This window comes from Pongo abelii, chromosome 5 (assembly GCF_028885655.2).
Source record: "Pongo abelii isolate AG06213 chromosome 5, NHGRI_mPonAbe1-v2.0_pri, whole genome shotgun sequence".
Classification (NCBI taxonomy): Eukaryota; Metazoa; Chordata; class Mammalia; order Primates; family Hominidae; genus Pongo; species Pongo abelii.
In genome coordinates this window covers 158,630,128-158,653,874 of record NC_071990.2, presented here as the reverse complement: position 1 = coordinate 158,653,874, position 23,747 = coordinate 158,630,128, and the positions used below count along the sequence as shown (strand labels likewise).

General features: G+C 38.6%; 1 protein-coding gene across 10 annotated transcripts in view; it reads right to left on the bottom strand.

Moving 5' to 3' along the window:
- The window catches only part of ARID1B (AT-rich interaction domain 1B), a 433,110-nt gene that overhangs the window by 253,498 nt on the left and 155,865 nt on the right, over positions 1-23,747 (bottom strand). For all 10 annotated transcript variants that reach the window (XM_024248190.3, XM_024248192.3, XM_054558365.2 and 7 more), the window contains exon 4: positions 21,242-21,352. In XM_024248190.3, the coding sequence (XP_024103958.3) occupies positions 21,242-21,352 (111 nt within the window). The remainder of the gene's footprint in view (positions 1-21,241; positions 21,353-23,747) is intronic.

Here is a 23,747-nt window from a genome sequence, read left to right as displayed (position 1 = left end):
ATGAGGGTGTTTAAATTTAACTAAAACGCAAAATTCCTCCTGCTAGCCATATTTCAGGTGCTATATAACAACATACGGCAAGTGGCTGACATACTGGACAACACAGATAGGGACTGTTTTCATCACTGCAGAAAGTTCTACTGGACAGTGCTGATCCAGAATATCCCAAAGTCCCTGCAACACCCTGCCTGCTACACATGCTATAAACAAAATTCACTCATATAATCTTCCTTTTGGAGGGAGATGTAAAATACATTGAATGGAAATCTTATTAAGATATCAGTGGAGTAAGAAGCTATCATCCACCCTTCACCCCAAACTCAAGCTGAAAGTGCAGGCTGGTTAAAGAAGCCTCCATGGTGACCCAGCAGAGGGCCTATGGACTAACCACAGAAAGGGCTGCTGTCCCTAGAGGCCACCTCCAGAGGACTGTTTCCTATCTGCCACTCCATTGCTATCAGCACTGGTCTGAAGCCATTTTTTTCCAGTCTATAAAACTTATTGCCAAATTTTCATTTGTAGGTGCTCTGCCTCCCAGGTTCCCATGCCCAGAACTCACTGAGTCCTGGCTTCTGAGAGAAGGGTGGGGGTAAGAAGTGGGGAGAGTTTATGACGAGTTCGAGTGGAAATTATGGGCCAGCCTCCATGAACTCACAAAAGTACCTGGGACTCATTCAAAAAAGAATGTCTTTTTCTGAGTGGCCCACTTGCCTCCCACCTCCTTCTCCTGCTAGAGGCAGCCCCCGTGCACTACAGAGGCAGGGGCCCTGCTCTTGTCCCCAGTACCAGGCCACCAGTGCATGTCTTCCCCAAGGTTTACATCCCTAGAAAAGACTAGGCCAGTTTTATCTGACCTTATGTCCAGAACCCAGCAGTCCTGGACGGCTGTCAAGCAGTTGGTGGTAAAAAGCAAAGCATAGGGCACTTGGCAGATACACAGATGAACACAGGAAGGTGAGGAAATAGAGCAGGCGCTGCTTCCACCACCTGCGGCCTCCAATAACCTTCCTAACGGGATAGGGTTTCTGAGACCAACAGCTCTCCTCCCTCAAATCTTAGGCCCCTGAAATGGAGTTACTTCATTTCTAAGATCCCAAGTCCAGGGCGAGTATCTTCTGCCTTGGACCCCATGACATCCAGGCTCTGTTTCTAGGGCCCTTCTGGAGATAGGAATAGGTTCTCCTACCTTTTCTTGATGTTTATCTTGGCTGTTCCTCCTGGACACAGGGAAAGAGCTGAGGCGTATCACTCAGGTGGCAAGGTGAACTAGCTTAAAAGGTAGATTTTCTTCTCTCATGTAGAAAACTTGATAAAGATAAAATTATCTCAATAGCAAATTATGTACAACTTTCAATTATTACAGAGCCTTTATATGTATTATGTCACTGGAAGTCATATATAATCCACAATAAGTCATTCTGGAAGACAGCACTATAACATATACAGAAAGGACTATAGTCCTGGTTGTTCTGGATCCCCACCTAACCTCAGATAAAGTCTCTAGGACAGGATTGTGGTTAATATGTAATGTATGGCCTGGAACATACAGCAGCTCTAGGTTTATCATACCTGAATGAATGGCAATAACCAGAATGTCAGAAAGCTCTGGATTTAGCCTATTTAACTTTCTATATTAAGAGCTATCATGAGATATAAATTTAGAGGGGACACAAAGGTAGGAATTATGCTAAATACAACAGATGCCAGATTCAGGATCCTAACACACATTAGCAAGCTTGAACAACAGCCCCGACCCAGTCCAACAGCAGCCAGGAAAGGTCGATGAGCACTTGAGCTCAGGTGCAGGATGAATGAGACGTATCCTTCAGAGCAGCTCCCATCACAGTGGCAAGAGTGGGCTGCAGCTGCCGCAAAGCCCTGCAGACCCTGATGCCTCTGATACACGGCAGCGTGACAGTCCAACACAAAGCGGGCCAGGTGGCCTCCACCAGCCATGCCTTTGGAGCCTGCCCTTTGGTTGTGGATATCACATTTAGAGGTGCTTATACAAAAATGAAGCTCATTAAGGAATTAAGAATAGGGTGCAGGGGGAACTTGAGACCACATAGTGGGGGAAATAGCTAAAGTAACTATTAATAGCCCAGAGGAAATCCTAGTAAATGAAAACTATCTTCAAATATGTGAACAGCCGTCATACAGAAGAAGGATTTAGATTTACCTTGTGTGGTTTAAGAAGGCAGAAGTAGAACCGGGATTTAAACAAACAAACAAACAGTTCAAGCTAATATAAGGAAAAACTTCCTAAACAATTTAAATTACCACAAATAAAATACCTCATAAAGTAATAAATTCCGTATCACACGACATTAAAAATGATGTTTTAGTAGCAGTTTATGTATCAGGTAGACAGGGACCTGTATATACTATACAAACTATTAAGATTCATCTTTATTCTAAAGACAAAATAATCACAAATCAAAAAAAAACATATGTATGTGTGTGCAAACAGCCTCATTCCATACAGGCTGACTATGTCAGAGCATATTGCTTCAAAAGTTACATCAACTAAAACATTTTCAAAATGTCCAACAGTTCTCCAGAACCATAAACTGTCCTTCCTTTACTATCTCATGTGAGGGTATAGTTCAGGAAAGGGGCTAACTAGAAACTTGAAACCAAAGAGACATCTTGATCAACATTATCACATATACAGTTTAAAAAAAAAAAAAACTTCGTTTTTAATATTTTAAAAGCTTAGTTCCTTAGAACTTTGTCTCCTCTGAAATTGTCCAAGATCAAGCAGATAATGGGTTAAGTCCAAAAAATAAAGGAGCAACAGAGCAAATCTGACTGCATGTTTGAAAAAGCCTATAAAATGTTACAAGCAAAACAGGAAAGCCTGTGTTAATAATGCATAAACCAAAAGAGGAAAAAAAAAAAGCTGCCCATTTAATGGAATAATGCTTTTATCCTTGCAGTTAAAATGAAATAAACCATGACTATTAATCTAGTAAGACCATGTAAAAATGTAATTTTTAAACATTTACTAAAAGGGGATAGTTCAGTAACCACTCTAAAAATCAAGGCCTTGTGTACAGCAGTGTTTAAACGCTAAATACCAATCTCCTGTCTGCGGAGGCCATTACCCACCCTGTCACCATAGCAACGCTAACAGTATGCCTGACTTCAAAGACAAAGATGTAATTTCAGACTTCCAGCAGCCAGAGGGAGTGGTAAGAATATTCTACCCAAGCAGTGTCAGCTGATGATAAATTATAAAAATATCCAGGAAGGTTATGAGGCGGACTGTACCACATATTCTCATATTCCTGGGGGAAGACTTACATTAGTCAAACACACTAGGAGACAGCGAGAGTAAAACAAAAAGTAAACATGAAAGAATCTCAATGGAGTCCGATTTTTTTCTTTTTTTAAAATTACACAGTACAGAGTTCTAGCCTTCCTTTTCTCTTGCTCCCAGGAGAAAATAAAAATAGTTTCTACCATCCTCTTTCTCATTCAAATTAAGAGTGACTGCAGACCTGCATGAATGTTCCAAGGGACTTGCAAAACCACCTCTATAACTGCTACTTCTATATTTGTGAAACTCTGGCGTTTGTCAAAAACCGTTTTAAGCACCAGTAGTCAGCTAAGGGGGCTGAGTGGATCCCTGTGTTGAAGCTGCAGAGGGCAGCCGTCCGTTCTAGCACTTGGAGCTTTGCTTTCCAACCACCCACTCTAACCCCAACATACTCAAGATATTTTTAAAGCCCTGTGAAGGGGAAAACACTGAAAAACAATTTGCCAATTTATAAGTTTTTGTGTCTTAAAAAAATAATAATAAGTGCATAAAGCTGACACAGTACTGTTTCACAATTACGCAGTTGACCAGATTTTAAAAGCACTAGCCCTAGAGTTGAGGTTGAGAATGCCACAAAATGCCCAGCTAGTAATTTTCCCAGAAGTAATGAAATACAAAAGAATAATGTTGGAGCTAAAGTCTTCTTGAAGATTCCCTACAAGGAAGAATTGCCAGACTCCAAGGATTTTCGCTTACTCAAAGAAAGTCATAAATGACTAGCCTGGCCAACAAACACACAGATGTAAGTTTACTACAATATTATTGTTTTACAAGAATAAATCTATACATTAAATTCTCTTTCTGTTGAATTCTCTTGTATGGTTTTGGGCTCAAAAACGTCTAGTTCCCTTACTAACAGGAGCATGACACGGCTGCCTCTTTCAACAGACCCTGCTCCCCACTCCCACAGGTGGATGAATGGCCAGAAGGGTGTGGAGTCCAACAAGGGCTGGTGTCAAGATCCCTGCCCCCACTGCTCACCGGCCTGCTGCCCACAACCACTCTCAGCAACCAAAGTGCACAGGAGCCACGGCAACCCAAACTTCTTCCCACGACCAACCATGGGGGGCAGGATGGGAAATCAAGACAGCCTCAGTGCCCCCACCACCCCCGCTAGCCTTTTGCTGGAGGTGGACCCACGATGGAGTTCCATGTTACTCCTTAGGAGCACAGCTCCAATTTTATAATGTATTCAAGTCAATAAGTTCAAGAAAAATAAAGCACATCAATTCACTCACAGATATAAACTGTTATCATCATAACTATTAATCTATTAGTGGCATGTTTGTTCTGTAAAATTTAGACCACCACTAGTCTCATCAATTAATCTTGAGCCCTCATCTTTAAACCCAAGGATCAGCAATCTTCTCCCCAGAAAAACAAGCTAAATTACAAATGTCACTCACACACCTATCCCTCAAAACAAAGAAAAACACATGTATAAAAAAACACTCTCTTCACAATTCAACTCTTTCCTGACTAAATGGGTTTCCACCCTGGTACATGTTTTATGCTTATAAAATAATTATTTTTAAAAATTATTGTGAAATAAAAATGGGTTCAATAAGCTACTTCTTTGGACAGAGTAACAAGGTAGTTAAGCAAGTTACAGCAAAAGGGCATGACACCTAATTTAGGCCTTTGATAATTTTCCCAAACATGAAACCACTTTTTTAGCACTATATTAAAAATTCATATTTTGGCCTCATTATTCACTATTTTCAAAAGAGTATATATTCCTTTATAAAGTATTTCCTTTTACAATATAATAAAAGAAAAATAATATCCCTTTCTTAAGAAATGAAGTGTTGGCCAGGCGCGGTGGCTCACGCCTGTAATCCCAGCACTTTGGGAGGCTGAGGTGGGTGGATCATGAGGTCAGGAGATTGAGACCATCCTGGCTAACACAGTGAAACCCCGTCTCTACTAAAAATACAAAAAATTAGCCTGGTGTGGTGGCGGACGCCTGTAGTCCCAGCTACTCAGGAGGCTGAGGCAGGAGAATGGCGTGAACCCGGGAGGTGGAGCTTGCAGTGAGCCGAGATGGCACCACTGCACTCCAGCCTGGGCGACAGAGCAAGACTCCATTTCAAAAAAAAAGAAGAAGAAAATAAATAAAGTGTTTTACTGTAATAATTAGGTAATCCCAATTTTTCCCCTTTACTTTGGTAGTCAGGAATGCAGCCTTAAATTTAATCATTATTCATCAGTAACTGCATTATCATGGTTTGTTTGCTTCTCTCTTTTTCAAACTTTTTTTAGAATTTGTAATCTGCTTGGAGCAGTCTTTGTTTATACAAACGTTTTACTGTAAGTCAGCTCAAATCCTTTCTGGAAGCACAAGGGTTATAAATTTTATATAAAAACATCATAGGATATGAAACATTCTGTCACACCAGGACTCTTTCAGTTAAAAGTGGCCACTGGTATATTTAAAAATAACCATTTATTTATAATTTTCAGGGATACATGTTGAAAGAATACCTCATCCAAGCTATTTTTAAACACTTTTATAAAGAAATTAATTCTTAAATTTTGATCATTAAGTTATAGAGTATCTGGGTCATACTTTATATTAAAATACCAGAGTATTTAAAAAATTCATTAGGGAGGCTAAAATTGCATCAATTATATTATACTTCATATATTTTTATTGTTTTAATGAGAACTTAGGTTTGTAGGTAAATTCAAAGGTAAAGCTGGTAATAGTAGGTATGATTTAAGAAGGGATATGACAGGACAGTCAATAAAAATGTTGGGGAAAAGTAAACTGCATTAATCTATTTGCAACAGTAAAGTCATAGTCATTTCCTCCATAACTTCCCCAGTTACCTTTCCATCAGTTACCACTGGATCTTATGAATAGTTTAAACTTCAATAAATAAGACTCGGAAAGAGCAGTGCTAAAAAACCAGGACAACTTTCAGGTTGTTACCCCCTGCAAAATACCACCTGGCTCACAACAACATATTCATTTAATGTCATCTAATCAACTGCAATGGAAAAAGGCAGAATTGAAAAAGGTATATTTCTTATATTAACGTAATTATTTAGGCATGTCCCCTTCTCTTATTCCCCCATATATATACACAAACCTATATAATATTTTAAATAAAGATTCAACATTAAGTATTTGACTTAAAAGTGTATTTAGTGATACTACCTGATTCGCCATCTTTGGTCTTCCACTAAAGACCTGTGTTATCCTTCACGGCTGGTTGCTCCTATTACGGTTATATGGTGTTTGTACCAAAACTCTGAAAACTCTTCGAGCAATCTAAGGAGTTTGCCTAAAGCAGATTTGCTGCAAACCAAGTAGATCTGTACCTATGCCTTTGCTTTTGCCTTCTTTTAGGTGATCTTGCTACTCACTAGTAATACCATGAGCTGAAATGAGCGATGGAGGGTGAACTCCAATCACTGCAGCCACTATGCTACCATCTGACTCTGAAGATAAAGCTGGGGTGCAGATCAGTCTAACGCTAGTCACTAACATCACATTTCCGAATCATCAACATATTTTAATTGTCCAAACTATACACCTGTAATTATTCCTAATGCGTTAGAAATAATTCACTTGTTAGGAATAATTAATTAAAATGTATTAAAACCTAGAGGATTTCAGCCCTTCATCTTCACTCATCCCCATAGTTTAGTTTTTGGTAGCTCAACAAACCAAAAATGGCAGCATAATACTGGGGAAATTCTTAAAAACACAAGGTTTATTAATGTAGTTTTCTCTTCTTTATGTTCTTCTGTGCAGGGTAAAACTGATAAAATATAAAAAACATAAAACTGAGGAACATGAAATAAAATGGATGCAGAAGAACCTCAGTGGCATTTACACCAACATTCTCTGCATCCAAAGAGGACTGCAGTATCGGGGTTCAGCAATGAAGTCACAGGCTAGGAGTGCCGGGGATCTGATTTAGACAAGAGTCAGCTGCCTGTTCCAGTTCCTTGCTCATAGGAAAGGAATGCTGAATCTCAGGGAAGTGTGGTGCACCGGCAGCCCTAACAGGCCCTGGAAGCCAAATACCATTTCACAAAAGGAGGAGGGCAAAGAAAGGGCAAGAAATTGACATTCAATGGACACTTGTGAATGTGGCAGGCACTGCCCAAGTGGTTTATGCACCTTAGATCTCCTGTATGTGCAAAGTACTCTAGGTGGAGTATCCTGGCTGAAAAGCTCAATTAGCTGTGAAATGTTCTTTGTCAAACAACAACGTGCATATTTAGATATACTTATATATATCTGATACCCCTAAAACAGGCCAGAATTATATCAAAGATGTTTTTATCCCTGTAAAACATAGAAAATGCCAATTAAGTCAGCAAAAAAAGTAGTAAAAATAATAAAAGTGGCTTCATGAGGATGAAGCCACTCAAGAAAGCTAGCATAAACATTACTCTTCTACACCAGGTGTTCACAAAAGGGTTGGGAGACTTGGAAGGCAGTGTTCTCTTCCTCTGAAATCACCAGCACTGATAAGACATGACTCAATGCCACCTGAATGTCTTGTATAAAAAGCTCTGACCACAGTTGTGTCATAGCCATTGCTGCTCTTAAACTTTCAAATAGTCAAGACTTCCACAAGATGGCAAAACACTTCTGTGAAATTATATGTGCTGAAAGTATGAATTCTGCAACTATAGGTACGTGGTTCTCTGAAGATAAAATGAAAAAAGATGTTAAAGTATTTTCAGTAATCAGCATCCCAAAAGTGGATATTTTCTGTTGAGGATTTCTTTTCTTATTCCTGAATGTGTTATGGGAAAGAACAAACATTAATAAGCTAGTGAAATAATTTGATTTTTTATTTATTTTTCTTTACATCTAATACAAAATCTTAGACATTAGACACAATTAATGATTACTAAACATAACTGAATTTTTCTGCATCATTGAGATGTGGAAAAGACAAGATACTGCATCTTAATTGAGGATGTCAACATTTAGGCATGCTGGCTAAAGAAAGGCATAAATGCAGCGACTATGGGGCTGGGCACTGTGGCTCACATCTGCAATTCCAGCACTTGGGTGGGCGGCAGAAGCGGGAGGATCACATGATGCCAGGAGTTCAACATCAGCCTGGCAACAGAGTGAGACACTCTCCACCCCCCCTCCACCCGCTGCCCCCCCATCTCTACAAGAAATTTAAAAATTAGCCAGGCATGGTGGCACATGCCTATAGTTCCAGCTACTCGAGAGGCTGAGGTGGGAGGCTGAGCCCAGGTGTTCAAGGCTATGATCATGCCCTTGCACTCCAGCGTAGGTGACAGAGCAAGACTCTGTCTCAAAAACATATTAAATAGAAATAAATAAATGCAGCAACTATGAAAAGCAAACACATTTGGGGAAATTTGACCACCTTTGTATTTATTCAAGAATACCCCTAACTTTAATCAAAATTGGCAAAATAGTTTTTTTTATTTAAAAGGAGAGACTGTTTTAGCTTTGAAAAAGCTCACAGGACGCCATGGTGGCACCACGCTCAGGAGCAGGTGCCTGAAGGAGCTGCTGTCATGACTGGAACAAGCTCCAGATAGACCACTATTCCACCGCTGTTCAGCTGTCCTGTCATTTTGGAGTCTCTATTTTTATAGATGGAAATTACAGCTCAAAAATAATCCAAATCAAATTAAATATATAAAAATACATGCATGTTAAGAAATCATTAATTTTAATTTTTCTTGTTTCATTAATTGCCCTTGGCAACTGCAATATGTTTCATCTTTAGCTTATACAAAAAGAATTTTTTAAACAAATTAAGCCAAAAGTTTTTCCCTTCATCCCTAAAGCAAAACCTTTGCTCTTTTCTTTGTCATTTCCTGGAGTAAAATGACAGGGCTTTTTAAAAATGAAGAAAAAAGAGGGGGAGGGGCTTGATTTTTTTTTTTTTTTTTAAATTAGCCCTTCAGAGTTCAGAGTAATATTTCTAAAGTCCCATTTCCTCTGCTAGGATCCAAATGTATAAGAAACTCCTGGTGCTCAAAGTGGTAACCCATTTCTACAAAATAAAAGGGGATATCTTTCAAAACAGCGTGTGAAAGCAAGGTTCCCCGCACCATCGCCCCATACTCACATGTCCTACATCTGCAAAAGAGAAAAAAACAAGTAAAGGCATTGAATTTGTAGACTATGCCATACACACCTATACCCCCAAAAAGTTTCAGAGGAGGAGGAATTAATAATGAGACAAATTAAGCCAAGAAATATTCCTCCAAAATGAACTAAAGTAAGAACGTAGCCCAAATCATTCAAAAGTATATCAAACAAAGTAATACAAAGTGACTTGTCTTTACCCAAGGAAAGGAACCTATTTGGATAGAAATTTACTGCACTATCCTAAAAGCAAAGAAAATAAGACTAGCCTGAGTCCCAACTGAACTACAGAGTTTCAGTTTTTATCTTGGGACTGTGCTCTTGCCCTAGTCCCAGTTACAGTTAGAGACACTCTGGGATGATGTGTGGAGTTGTTTATACACAGTCTGCTACAATACCCTTCAAATCATCTCCAAAAATTTAAATGAAATTTAAATAGCCAATGCCATCAATTTTTCAACATCAATTCTAATTTATGACAACGTTTTACTTCTCCTATAAAGAACTATGTAAGAAATAAGGCTTTAGTAGCAAAGATGAGTGAGTTGCTTCCTTTTAGATGTTACAGGATTTGAGCAAAGTTATTCAGGACTTGCTTTACTCTCATAAAAATCTCTGGGCATTCCTTTCTCTTCCCACCACCGTTTCCGTGTGTGTGTCAGCAACGCCACCAACACATCCTGGTCACACAGATTAAAAACCTCAAAAGCATCTATCCTCCTTCCCTCCCTCCCTCCCTCTATTCCAACAATTTTCTTCCTCTGCACTCCCACTGCCACCACAATTTCACAGCATCGCTGAGCTAACACTCTCAAGTTGTGTCCCTGCTCCAGGGTTATGATAGCATTTCGAAAATGAAGTTTTGCCTATGTTAAAAGGGCGTTACAATGCGCTTAATAACCTGAAAGCTCTAGACTTTCAAAATACTATAGAAGAATGGAGTGGGGGCTTTAGGCAGGCAAATAGATGTCAGGAAGTCCCGTCTTTAAAATTCACACACCTGTATCTTGGACACTCACTAATGGGCGTATTTATTTATTTATTTTTTTTTTATTTTTTGAGACGGAGTCTCACTCTGTCGCCCAGACTGGAGTGCAATGGCACAATCTCGGCTCATGGCAACCTCCACCTCCCAGGTCCAAGCAATTCTCCTGCCTCAGCCTCCCGAGCAGCTGGGATTACAGGCGCGCACCACCACGCCCGGTTAACTTTTTTTTTTTTTTTTTTTTTTTGTATTTTTAGTAGAGACGAGGTTTCACCATGTTGGCCAGGCTGGTCTCGAACTCCTGACCTCAAGTGATCTGCCTGCCTTGGCCTCCTGAAGTGCTGGGATTACAGGCATGAGCCACCACGCCTGGCCCATTATTCTTCTTTTACTAGCAGTTTCTAGAGTCCATTAACTAATATTTTCACCTTTGTCATTGTTGAGACAGGGTCTTGCTCTGTTGCCCAGGCTGGAGTACAGCGACCTGATCACTCTCACTGCAGCCTCAATCTCGCAGGCTCAAGCCATCCTCCCACACTGGCCTCACAAAGTAGTTCGGACCACAGGCATGCCCTACCACACCCAGGTAATTTTTGTATTTTTAGTGAAGATGGGGTTTCACCATGTTGGCCAGGCTGGTCTCAAGCTCCTAGGCTCAAGAAATCTGCCCATCCACGGCCTTCCAAAGTGCTGGGCCACCGTGCCCAGACAATATTTTCATTTATATACAACCAGACTTTTAAAAATGGTGTCCAATGAACGAAGTGTCATATTATCATTCTAAAGCCAAACTTTTTCCAGGTACAGCATAATTACAAAAGACCAACTACACATTTTCCCCAGGTGTGGACTGACTCACTGCACAGCTCGACCACCCATGCCCATGAGGAAAAGAAAGACTCAGGGAGATCCCTACCTACGCAAGTCAAGAAATTCTAAAAACAGGAAAGAATCTGCAGGCACAGGTGCCGGGAGGCCGCAGCACACTCGGTGGTCCCCAGGCTCACTGTGGCCTGCTTTAGAGAGGACATCTGCCTGAGGAGCGGATATGGCTTCTGCTACTGCCTCAGTGCATACCATTTTGTGCTCTGACAGAAAGAGCAGTGAGAAAACAAGTAAAAATGAGAACTGTAACACACCACTCTACCCAGATCAAAACCAATGAGCTCTAAACACTCAAAAAAAAAAAAAAAAAAGCCGGGCACGGTGGCTCACACTGGTAATCCCAGTACTTTGGGTGGCAGAGGTGGGTGGATCACAAAGTCAGGAGATCAAGACCATCCTGGCTAACATGGTGAAACCCCGTCTCTATTAAAAAAAAAATATCAAAAAATTAGCCGGGCTTGGTGGCAAGCGCCTGTAGTCCCAGCTACTCGGGAGGCTGAGGCAGGAGAATGGCAAGAACCTGGGAGGCGAAGGTTGCAGTGAGCCGAGATAGAGCCACTACACTCCGGCCTGGGCGACACAACGAGACTCTGTCTCAAAATAGAAGAAGAAGAAGAAGAAGAAGAAGAAAAAGGTTGCAGGGGATGCAGGAGGCATTCTCCAGGAAAACGGCTTGGGTTGCATTAAAGACGAACAGTGATTTTTCATGTCTCTGGGTTGCTACTACTTCCATTCATTTCAATCTCGGTTTAAAAAGCATAGTGTGTTTATGAATGACTTTTTAGTATAACAAATGTAAACCTGAGGTTTGGAGGTGAATGGAGGCCTCAGATACATACCCTTAGGGCCCTCCTTCCCCCACCAAGAAATGAAAAGCAACTGCCACATGATCAACTTGGTTCAGAAAACCATCCGGTTGGCATTAGCCTTTGCATTACAAAGATTTCGGCGTCCTGCAGCTTTTTCATTTATTTGGTTGGCTGGTTGGTTGTTCTACCTCCCCCTTTCTTTTCCCATGAAGTTTTTTCCTTTTCCCTAGACTTTCCTATATGCAATGACATCACGGCTCCCAAACTGATCGTACAGGAGAGGAAGGAGGACCTCTGGAATCTCTAGGATGAACAAGAAGAGGGAGACCACAGGAAGGTCTGCAGCTCTCCAATGGCCTGCAGAGTAAGACTATATACTCAGTAAGGCAACCCCAAATCCCTCAATAAGTTCAAGTGTCCCTGCTACAAAAGCAAATGGCACCGGAGAATGGAAGAGAGGCCACCAAGCAGCACACAGGAGCCGTTTCTGAAGATTTCAATGTACCTGCACTTCACTCACTCCACTGACTTTTTCCCAAATGCAAAGAGTCCGTTTTTATTAGTGCTTTTTCTCATACACTAACAAAGATGGCTTTTAATGTAAAATTTTGGAGCTAGAAAGTGCTAGAGTTTCCTAAATCTAACTTACTCATTTTTCAAAGAAACAGAAGCACTGAGAAATGACATGTATTGCTCAAGGCCAGAACCTTAGCTGAGAGTCTGCCCTGTTGGCATTCAGCGTGGCGATTAGAATACGTCTCCCAGCCAAAACATATTATTTTATAAAAACAGTAAAGCCATTGTTTCTTCCATACAAGTCATTATAAGTTGCTTATTTTCATTTTTGTGAGGAGGAAAAAAGGCAAGTAATATAAACTACTTTCAAATCACAATTTTTACAATGACCCGATGGTAAATAAAATTGTAGTTAAATATTTATTTCATTTCAGTCTAATAATCAGGTTAAATCGAGAACTCTAAAAAATTAGCTATTAGTAAGTGAATGCTAAAAATGATATATGTCATTTTAGAATATTCTCACATGCAATGAACACGTACCACACTCACAGACGCATGCACACAGACAGAAACAAATACAAACCTGTGCACTGAAAAATGTAAATGGTATCTCAATCATGAACCAAGTAGAAAGATGTGCACACCATGGTCTAAAATTGGGTACAATTTCGGTCCTGTGGAAAGAGACAATCGTACCAACAGGCTTTTTTTTTTTTTTTTAAAGAATGCATTATGAAGAACAGTAGTTGAGAAAGCTTAGTCACTTTTTTGTGGCTTACAGCTTTTTTTCTCCTCTTTTATTCCAGGCTTAAACAAAGTTCAGTGGGGCATCAAAATGCCTGTTTTAAATTACAGTCTGTATTTTAAAATAGAATGCACGCACGGCATGTTCCTGAAGCTAGGGGGTGGGAGTGTTATTCACGGAAAATTGAAGGCTTGTTGAGTCAATAATCTTCTTTCACACAGTAACAATTTTCAGCTAAAATTTCTTGACCCAAACAAAGGAAAACAAGACCATTCAGTTATTTTACAACAATTTAGAGACGGCAAAAGAAAAAGATGAGAAAAAAAGAGAGACACCTCTAAAATCCTACATTGTGAGGGAAGAATAGGAAATTTTGGCTCAGGTAGAACCTTCTCTACATGTATTTATTTCCTCCCCTAAACTGACAGTTAACATTAAAAATTGTTACTTCCGGTCCCAAAGAAACATAAAAGCAAATAACCAGTCTACAAATGCTACTACGAGCTCCTGCTGGTTATATATCCCTTGTCATATAAAACAGATGTGTGCCTTCAGAGTTACCTGCGAAGTGAAAATCTGTAAATTAAAAGCTATTTCCCACCTAACTTGGATAATATAAAGTAGAATGCATTCAACGCCTCACACCAGCCACTGCCTGCAGGAGCTGGAGGCAGCAGATCCCAACGCCCAGGAGAAGCAGCAGGAAGAGGAGGATGGGTGGGCGAAGATGGTGGCATCTAGCCCAACATGGCAGGCACTGCCATGCCAAAACCAGAAGTGCAGGCTAGGGTGAGAAGAGGGACCTCAGAACATTAGAGTCATGTGGTTTTTTTTTTTTTTCTTTTTAGCATAAAAAATAAAAACTTACACTTGCAGGAGCTGCAGTCCTGCCCTGGCCTCTGCACTATTGTGGAGCTCCTTGTATGCTCTGCTCTAGGTGGCTCTAGACTCCCTGAGACCCACTCTGGCTCCCCCTTCTGCTGGCCTGAGGCCCATGGGGTCCACGCTGCCTCTGTGGCCCAGGCATCCAGACCACAGAAGAGCTCCGTGGCCTCACAGAGGTCATTGGAAGAGCTGCAAGCTGGTCAAAGCCTGCCCATCCCTCATTTGTTATAGCAAAATTTGTATGCTGACTTTTCTGTTAGCCAGGAATATCTGCATTTATCATCCCTTACTTAATGAGCCTCATTTATCAACTATAGATCATCCTTATCCTTCTATTATCAAAACCAATATCCTGCAAATCAGTTATGTTTCAGCCTCTCTTAATCTCCAATTTTGTCTAGTGTCTATTTTTTTATAGTACTCCTTCATACTCCTTCATTAATTTTTTAGGAACTAATTGACACTCCTATAAAATGGGTTGAAATTCATTTCCCCCATATTTTAAATGGAAATCTTCAGAATACTATATGAAAAAGTTTGCAGGGGCATGCTTAGTTGAAATGTATTTTTAAAAATTAAACAAATTCTTAAAATTAATGCATTACCACTAAGCAAATATCTCAGCTATGACGAATTCAGAATTTTATTTTAACGGGAACTGAGTATGTCAACTTAGAAACACTTTGCACACAAACATCTGAATTATTTAAAAGCAAACTATAGTTCTTTCTCAATATTAATTTATTCAGACTTTCCATTATATTTAGCCTGTTTTTTCCTGGAAGAATTCCAAACTGTTGAGGTTTTATTGAATTTTCATTTACAGAACAAATATTTAAATGGAAGATTGTTTTGAAAGAAGGAGAGAGAAATACATTCCTGCTTCCTACCTTGTTCAAGTTCAAGCATTATCCTCTATTTTCAAAATGACTATCAATATCATGAAAATATCCTAGGGAATAAAATGACAGGATATCACATCCTAAAGAAATAATCCATTTTGGAAAATAAACATCTGTCAGAGTCACTATCATATTTTCTAAATTCATGTTTTCCAGCAAGGTCCTGAAATGCTCTTAATCTTAATCCAAAAATAACTGGTATCTCCAGATAGAACAGACCAGTGATTAAAATTATGTTCAAGAACTTGATGAATCCTAAGAAGCTGAAGTATTGCATGTTCCCTTTAAAACTTCTCCAAGACATCAAAATGTGTCTGTACCTTTGGTTTTGAAACTATGCAAATGATAAGGTACGCCTGTCGATGTTCTGGGGGACAGGGCACCATCCTTCAGAGAACCTCCTCTTCCTCCGTGGCACAGGAGGCTTCCATTTTATAAAGTATTTTTCTGAAACTCTAAAACTCAACATAGCCTAATAACATGCTGAGAATACTGATAATAAACAGCTTAAGTCTTCAGCAGCACACAGGCATCATCCATTCCTGAACACTGAGATAAGCCTGATGACAGATATGGGTTTTCCTTCATTAACTTGTAATTTTTTTAATGTTCATAATGATTTGAGAAGGATCAATCAACGGAAGACAGCTCCACTCTTAACCATTTAAATCAACCTCAAATAAAAAGGTTTCAAAATACTTCATTCAATAGCCATACATCTCATTCTTACCTGGTAGACTTTAACTTTTGCCAAAACCTGCCAACTCACAGGTTCAGATGGTCTTAGCAATTTACATTTCTAGCTGGGTTGGACTAAGAACTAGCAAAAAGCTGAACCCAGTTAAAAAGCTTTTCCCGGTAGTTTCCAATCATTCACAGTATTATCAAATCTACATGCTTAGAACATCCATATTAATGTCAGCAATATTCAAATATGCTTCCAAAATACATGACCTTTTACCACTAACCAACATAAGTGTCATTAAAAATTAAGAAACAAAAACCAACACAAACAGAGTATTCTTCTTTAATTAAAGGCAGAACACTGCATGCTCTGCTGCTAACAGCCAAGCCCAAAGAATATTCTTGGTAATAAAAGTTTTCCAACCATTCTCTTTCAGGCTTCCAATATCCTGTTTAACACCCTCTATTTCAAAGAACGACCAGCATTTACTACCTCCTTCCTTTCACAAAGAACCAAAAAACATATGTTTTATCTAAAGCCCAATATTTCCGTCTAATTGCAAACTCAACAAAAGTGCCATAAGCACTATTCAACACATTTAGGGATTTTTACTTAACTCAGAAAGATCAAACCCTTTTCAGGCCAACGTCTTTAGATATTTCCTATTTAAGGAAGAAAGGGTCACAAAGAGGTTTTTAATGACCTGATGAGCCTTCTAGAACAGCCAATATTTATAGAACTATTTCACAAAGTCCCAACAAAGCAGTCCATTTTCAAACGCTCTTAGAATATGACTGCCAAACTGATTGTATTCCAAATTGATTGTATTCTATATCTTAGGTAAACAGAATAATGAACCTCCTATCTGAAATACAAAGCTAGCAGCATGCCTCTCTGAAGAATAAAACAAATTAGTTATTTTTAAACTGAGGAATATTAACAACTTTTCAGATCCCTGGAGGGAAAAGCACTATAAGAAAGTGCTTATATCGTGCTTTATAAGAAAATAAAACTTTTTCCTTTTTCATGTTTACTTTCTTTTATACATGTTTATGAATATTTTATTAACTATCCATCTGTAATATAATTACTGAACTTATGATTACCATTTCTGTCAATTAATTTTTTATAAGTAAAAAAGATGTATTACTAAGAACAGAATGCTTTTAGGGTATTTTTAGCTTAATTATCCGAAGTGTCCACTTCTTTTCCTAAAGCTATGGTTACCAAAGCAAATCCAAATGTCACTTGGTAAAATAGAATCATTTTAAGAATAACACCCGCCTGGCGATGCAGACATCCACTCATTTAATCACTCAGCAGCACCAGCACAGAGAGCACAGGTGCCCCAAGAGTCATTCAATGCCACCTAACAGATCCCTTAGCAATTAAAAGAAAATTCTGAAAATGAAGAACTAATTTATTTTAAAATAATTTTTATAGAAATTTTTGAGGAAAATATTTACTGAATAGGACATAATAAATACCATGAAAAGCTTCTAGTCAAATAGGGGAGCGAAGACAATGTTCAAGATAACTATAATAAAAGGATAAATAATAAATGCCACAAGAGGTGAAAATTTAACAGAACACTCAACAAAAAGTGTATTAAGTCATATTTGAGGGCTATCTTGGAATATAAATTGAGGGATATCCAATGTTTATGAAACGAGAAAATAAGTAACTGACAGCATCTTTTAGACATTCCACTGTGTCTTTAGCTTCAATGCTGGATTTATTTCATACCAATATTAGAGGTCGTGAAAGCTAAATGTGCTCAAATTTTAAGTGATAATAGTCTAAGAAAGAGAGCTCTTCAATGTTAAGATTTATCAATAACAGTAATACCAAGGACGTATAAACTAATATAACTAAACAGGGAAATGCTGTATGACTAAGAGGTATAGAAATAAGTGGACAATATTAAGGAGGATTTGTTCAGTGCTTAGGTCTGAGCCCACTAAGCAAAAAGTAAATATGACTGGTCATGGCTCCAAGACAACAAGAGAACAAGTTATAAATTTATCAATCATTTGCTTTCTGCAGATGATGCGAAGGTCTAAGTTAGTTGGAAAACATAACTGCATTGCCTACTGAAGTTCATCAAGAATTTAATGGCATGCAAATACAGAAAAACAAGTTCAAACAACAGTGAGGACAACTTGCTGAGGGATCAAATTATAGATGTAGCATAAAGATATTGGAAATCCCTTGATTTCTTATAATGCAAAGTTGTTACATTGTAACAAACATGCTAAAGAAAAATCTACTTAGGATACAGGTAGAAAATATCACATGCAGAAACATTACAAACCTATCTTTGTAAGCAAAAAGACTAAGAAATTACTACTTGAGAGGCATTCTTGTCATCGTCATTACATAAAATGAATAGAATAATTACACATTAGAATCACTATGCTGCATTTCGTAAATGGTACAGATAACACAATATACTTAATTCCAAATTACAAAACTACAGGTTTCAATTATCATAGATTGACTGTAGGTGAAAAGACAAAATTTATATCCCTGACACCTGAAAAGGAAAACCATAGCACAAGAGTAAATCTACAAAGGATCCAACAGCAAATTCAGATGTGATAACAAATACAGCTTCATGGGCTCTCCAGAATCAACCCAGCCAAGTTAGAGGACTACAGTATCTAATAAAAGTAACATTGTAAAATACAGACTATTAGAGCCATAACAGAGTATCAACAAATCATTCCCTGAAACCACAATGACCTTAGCTGTGTGCAACTTATTATAAGTATCCACATAAATAAAAATATTTGTAAGCCCCATATAGAAAGTTTTTACACATGCAAAGCCCTCGTGGAAAAAAAAAGTGGTGCAATAAATTTCATTTAAATACAGCCAAATTTCATCCTAACAGACTGGGGGTTTTAGGTATAGCAGGTTATCTTACAGTTTGTCCTTTATTCAGTGACTGAATCTTCTACATACTTAACATAAAACCTGGAAACTCTGCTCTCTAAAAATAGATTATTGAAATGTGCTTGAAGTACTGTTGAGTCAACCAGCATCTTATTTATCTGTGAGTTACAAAACCAGAAAGAAAATACCAATTGGGGTATTTCATTAAAAAAAAAACTTACATTATGGACAACTTTAAACACTTTTGGGAAGTAGGCAAGATAAAGGTTAAGGAAGATAGCTGTTATACATACATAACAAGACAGAAATAGAACAATTCAGAAAACATTTAAACAGTTCATGACTATATTCATTCATCTCCTAAATGCTTTCATGCACTCTTCCAGCAATCAACTTAAAAGCTCCTATCCCAGAGCAAACTCTTCAGTCAGATATCTGAAACTACAATACTTAGTGCCATCCCTAATAACACTGTAGAGTTAGCTGAATGTCAACCATTCATTCCAACACAGATCCATGGCAAAAGGCATGTACTAGTGAGTGATGCTGAAGTTTCTGAGTAGATATGGAGAAAGCAGTTTACCACAAACTATTCTTATAGCTATGCAGAAAATCTGCATCCATTTACGACAAATTTACCAACTTGTGTCACAGTACAAAATCATCATCCAATGACAAATCTACAAGGTCGAGCATCTCCAAAACCACTAAAAAACTGTTAAAAAAAAAAAAAAAAAGTGGAATTCACTGTTTACCTGCTTCCCATGCATCTATTTAAATTTCATAGAACCACAAAAGCTAATTTCCAAATACTTGGCAAATGTAGTATTTATCAACAGCATGCATGCCTCTATCTCTCTCCTTCTCTCTCTCTCTCACACACGTACACAATACATGCTTACTAAGCTGTGAACTATCTGCTAAAGAAAGTTTAGCAGCATACAACACAAAATCCATTACCTATTTCCCTCCTTCAAAACCAAATACCTAGACAATAAATACATCAACACAACTAAAGGGGGGGGGGGGGAACACCACAGTAAGATTTCACCCTCTCTCACATAAAAGTAAAAGGTATAAAAATTAGAGTTTCAAAAATATATCCATCAGATTCAAAGACAGTAGACATCCTGCGGTCATCACTTACCTTCTCTAAATCTGCATATACATTAAAATGTATATGGTATGGTATGCATGTCAAATGTCATGTTTAACATTCACTACAAATGTCTGTTCTCAAATGTTTAGAAGCAATATAATAAATCTAAGTTAATGCAAACATAGTTGAAATTCCAATTAAAATCATGGCTATACTGAATTCCCTTCTTAAAACAAACCTTCTCCATAGAAACTAGGCAATGACAACAATTCTTCAAATAAATGTAAAAATATTTATTTGTACAGAATTATTCTTTTTTTTTTTTTTTTTTTTGAGATGGAGTCTCGCTCTGTTGCCCAGACTGGAGTGCAGTGGTGCAATCTCGGCTCACTGCAACCTCTGCCTCCTGGGTTCAAGCGATTCTCCTGCCTCAGCCTCTTGCAGATTTATTCTTTTAGTTAATAAAGAAGACTTCCTTTAAATCAGGTTATCTACAAAAAAAGGCAAATTAAGTAGATATGAACTATTTATGAGCATCAACATGATACCCCATATAATAGCCACTACTCTTATAAATAGAAACCCCAATCACCATATACTATTTACTGGTGGAAATAAACACCTTTGTCTTTTTTTTTTGAGATGAAGTTTCACTCTTGTTGCCCAGGCTGGAGTGCAATGGTGCGATCTCGGCTCACCACAACCTCTGCCTCCTGGGTTCAAGCGATTCTCCTGCCTCAGCCTCCCGAGTAGCTGGGATTACAGGCAGGTGCGACCACACCTGGCTAATTTTGTACTTTTAGTAGAGACAGGGTTTCTCCATGTTGGTCAGGCTGGTCTCGAACTCCCGATCTCAGGTGATCCGCCCACCTTGGCCTCCCAAAGTGCTGGGATTACAGGCGTGAGCCACCGCGTCTGGCCTCAAATTTTAAACTACTTTCTTTTGGGTGATTTCTCATTACATAAATAGAAAGTCCTAGAAGAAATTCAAATTACTATCAGGTATTTTATCTCATCATTTGTATCCTTTGCAAAGTGCAAATTTCTTTTAAGTTTTGACTCCTCTAAGGACACCTCTGTTCTGTATCGCTACCAAAAAGCAACAGCCTAAAGAAAGCTCAACTATACAACAGCAATAACCGCCCGCACACAAAATCGACCAGCCGCATAAAACCTTCCAACTGATGTCTACACTCCACAACAGAGATATATACACATGAAATAGACTTATCCAGGACTACAGAGCTCCTAAAAGGTAAACCTTGAAAAATTGACCACAAAATATACCTGAAATCTAGAAACTTCTCAATCATGTCATAATATAAAGTAGAACAAAAACAACAGCTCTTTCTAAAAGTCTTTAACTCATTACATTTCCAAATCAGCACAATAATGTCTTACTGGTAAACTTGATGGTCTTTCTTGTTGTATTAAGTTCAAGTCTTCATGGTTAGGTTTTCCGGGGGCCAGAGGAGGTTGAGTTCTAGTTCCATAGCCTTCCTGAGACATGTCCTAAAAAAAAACACACAAACACAAAGCACTTCATAAATATCTCAATGAGTTACAAGCTTCTTCAGTAACTAAAATTAAACAAAAGCTTGGCTGAGCACAGTGGCTCACGCCTGTAATCCCAGCACTTCGGGAGATCAAGGCAGGCAGATCGCTTCAGCCCAGGAGTTCAAGACCAGCCTGGGCAACGTAGGGAGACTCCATCTCTACAAAAATAATAAAAATTAGCCGAGTGTGGTGGTGCAGCTACTTGGGAGGCTGAGGTGGGAGGATAGCTTGAGCCTGGAGGTGGAGGCTGCAGTGAACTTTGACTGCACCACTGCACTCCAGCCTGGGTGACAGAGCGAGACCCTGTGTCAAACAAAACAGAACAAAACAAAACAAAAGCTTATCACAACCAACAACTAATGTTACATTTTAGCAGACGTATAAATATGTTATGGCTATAATTTAATACGTTATCAGAAGCAAAAATTTTAAAAAGCAGTGAATAATTAACAGCAGAAATATAAACTATATATACATATTATATATATATAAAATATATATATAATTAACAACTATATTTATTATGAGACCATACCAAGTACTGTATTTGAGTTTTGCAGGAAGAAGACTAGTTCATAAAAACGGGGAGGGAGGTCAGCTGTAGCCAAACCAAACTGTCTTTGAACCCAGAGCGAACCCAGAGCAAACCAAAAGCTCCCTGGATTGTTGAATTCTGATTTTGGTCAAACTGCCTTTAATATTACCTCAAAAAATTGAAATAACTAACGAAAACCTTACTTTCAACTATATCTTAACAGGTCCTCTCAATTACCCACAAAACAGCATAAATCATTATTAAGCTCATAGAATCCTGAGGTTTCTATAAAACCAATAAACACGCATATATAGAACTCCATATGTTCATGGGGAATAGTTTTCAGAGAACCACCATAAAGAATAAAACAACAGTGGGGAACAAAACACACCCAAAAAACCTGAATAGGCACAATAAACTTATAATTAACACGGCCTTTCTGGCATCTTGTCAAACACTCTTCCAAGAGGTATTCTGCATGGTTTCAGCACTGTGCTGAAATAATTAGCATATATAACCCAAATACCACACCACATTTACTGTATACCAGATCTCTAGCTACCTAACTGTGTATGCTCAGCTACTAAACATTCCACCATCACATCCCCCTGAAGTCAAACAGCAGGACAGAATTGTTAAATACTTGTTATAGCATGTCTCAATCGGCACTGAAAGTTGAAGAACCAGTTTCTAATTGAAGAGAAAAAAAGAATGGAAAATATTGCTTTAAAATAAAATTATCTCCCTTCCCTTGTCAGTTCAAATATGTGTTGGTATTAAAGAAACATCATATACAAGTTCTACTTCTGTTAAGTCCCTGGAATATTGCTTTAAAAATTAATGTTTATTACTTGAAATCCTATAAAAAGCTTCTGCTGTACCACCCCTTTCTTGCACACTTAAAATTACATGGCTTCTTAAGCCAGGAAACTTTGGAGCAATAGCTGGTACCACAAAGTACACAAGCTGTACAAACTAGATTTAACCAGCCTAGTGTTGGTGCGACCTGCCTTTCAACACGCTCTGAAATACAGGAGCGTGCCAATAATTCCAGCTTTTCACATGTAGCCCTTCTTCCCTTTAAATATATCTCCATCAAAAAACAAACAAAAAACAAACAAAAAAAGCCTCAGACATTTAACCTCTACTAGTAATGTACCCAGTTCATATCATATTTTTCTAAGCGAATTCAATGCTATTTGTCCAGGTTTTTATTTGATAACAATAAGGTGAGAGTAAGCACAGGCAATCCAAGGACACTTAAAGAGTGGCTCTGCAATCTGGTTGCCAGCAGAGGGTGACAATTAAGCTTGTGGGGCACAAAAGCAAAGGCTGAAAGATTATGACCACTCTCCCCACCACCTTCCCCCTCAAACATCACGTTTCTTCCAGATCCTAGATTTCCACTTGTCACACAGACTTCCCGCTGGGTGCCCTGCAGGTTCCTTTCCATAAACAGCATGGATTTCAAATCAAGCAGGGCACAAGGCCTCTATTCAGGGGCCTTCACCCTGTTACAAAAAAGCACAAAGGTGCAGGACAGCCTCACAATGGGCAAACAAATGAGCAGGCCCCGCCTCCTCCTCCAACACACGTGCACAGAGTGTCTGCCCAATGCCTAGGCACTCTTTTTTTTTTAAAGTAAACTTCAGCTAGGAAATAGTAACAGGCTCAAAAGTCCTACGCATATTACCCTTTTATGTTTCTTTTTATTTTCTCTTCTTCACTCAATGAACTGCTTTCTAAAGAAGTTGAAAAAGATCATTACAACTATAGTGGATAAACATTTCAATTTAGACATCGTCCCCCTAAAAT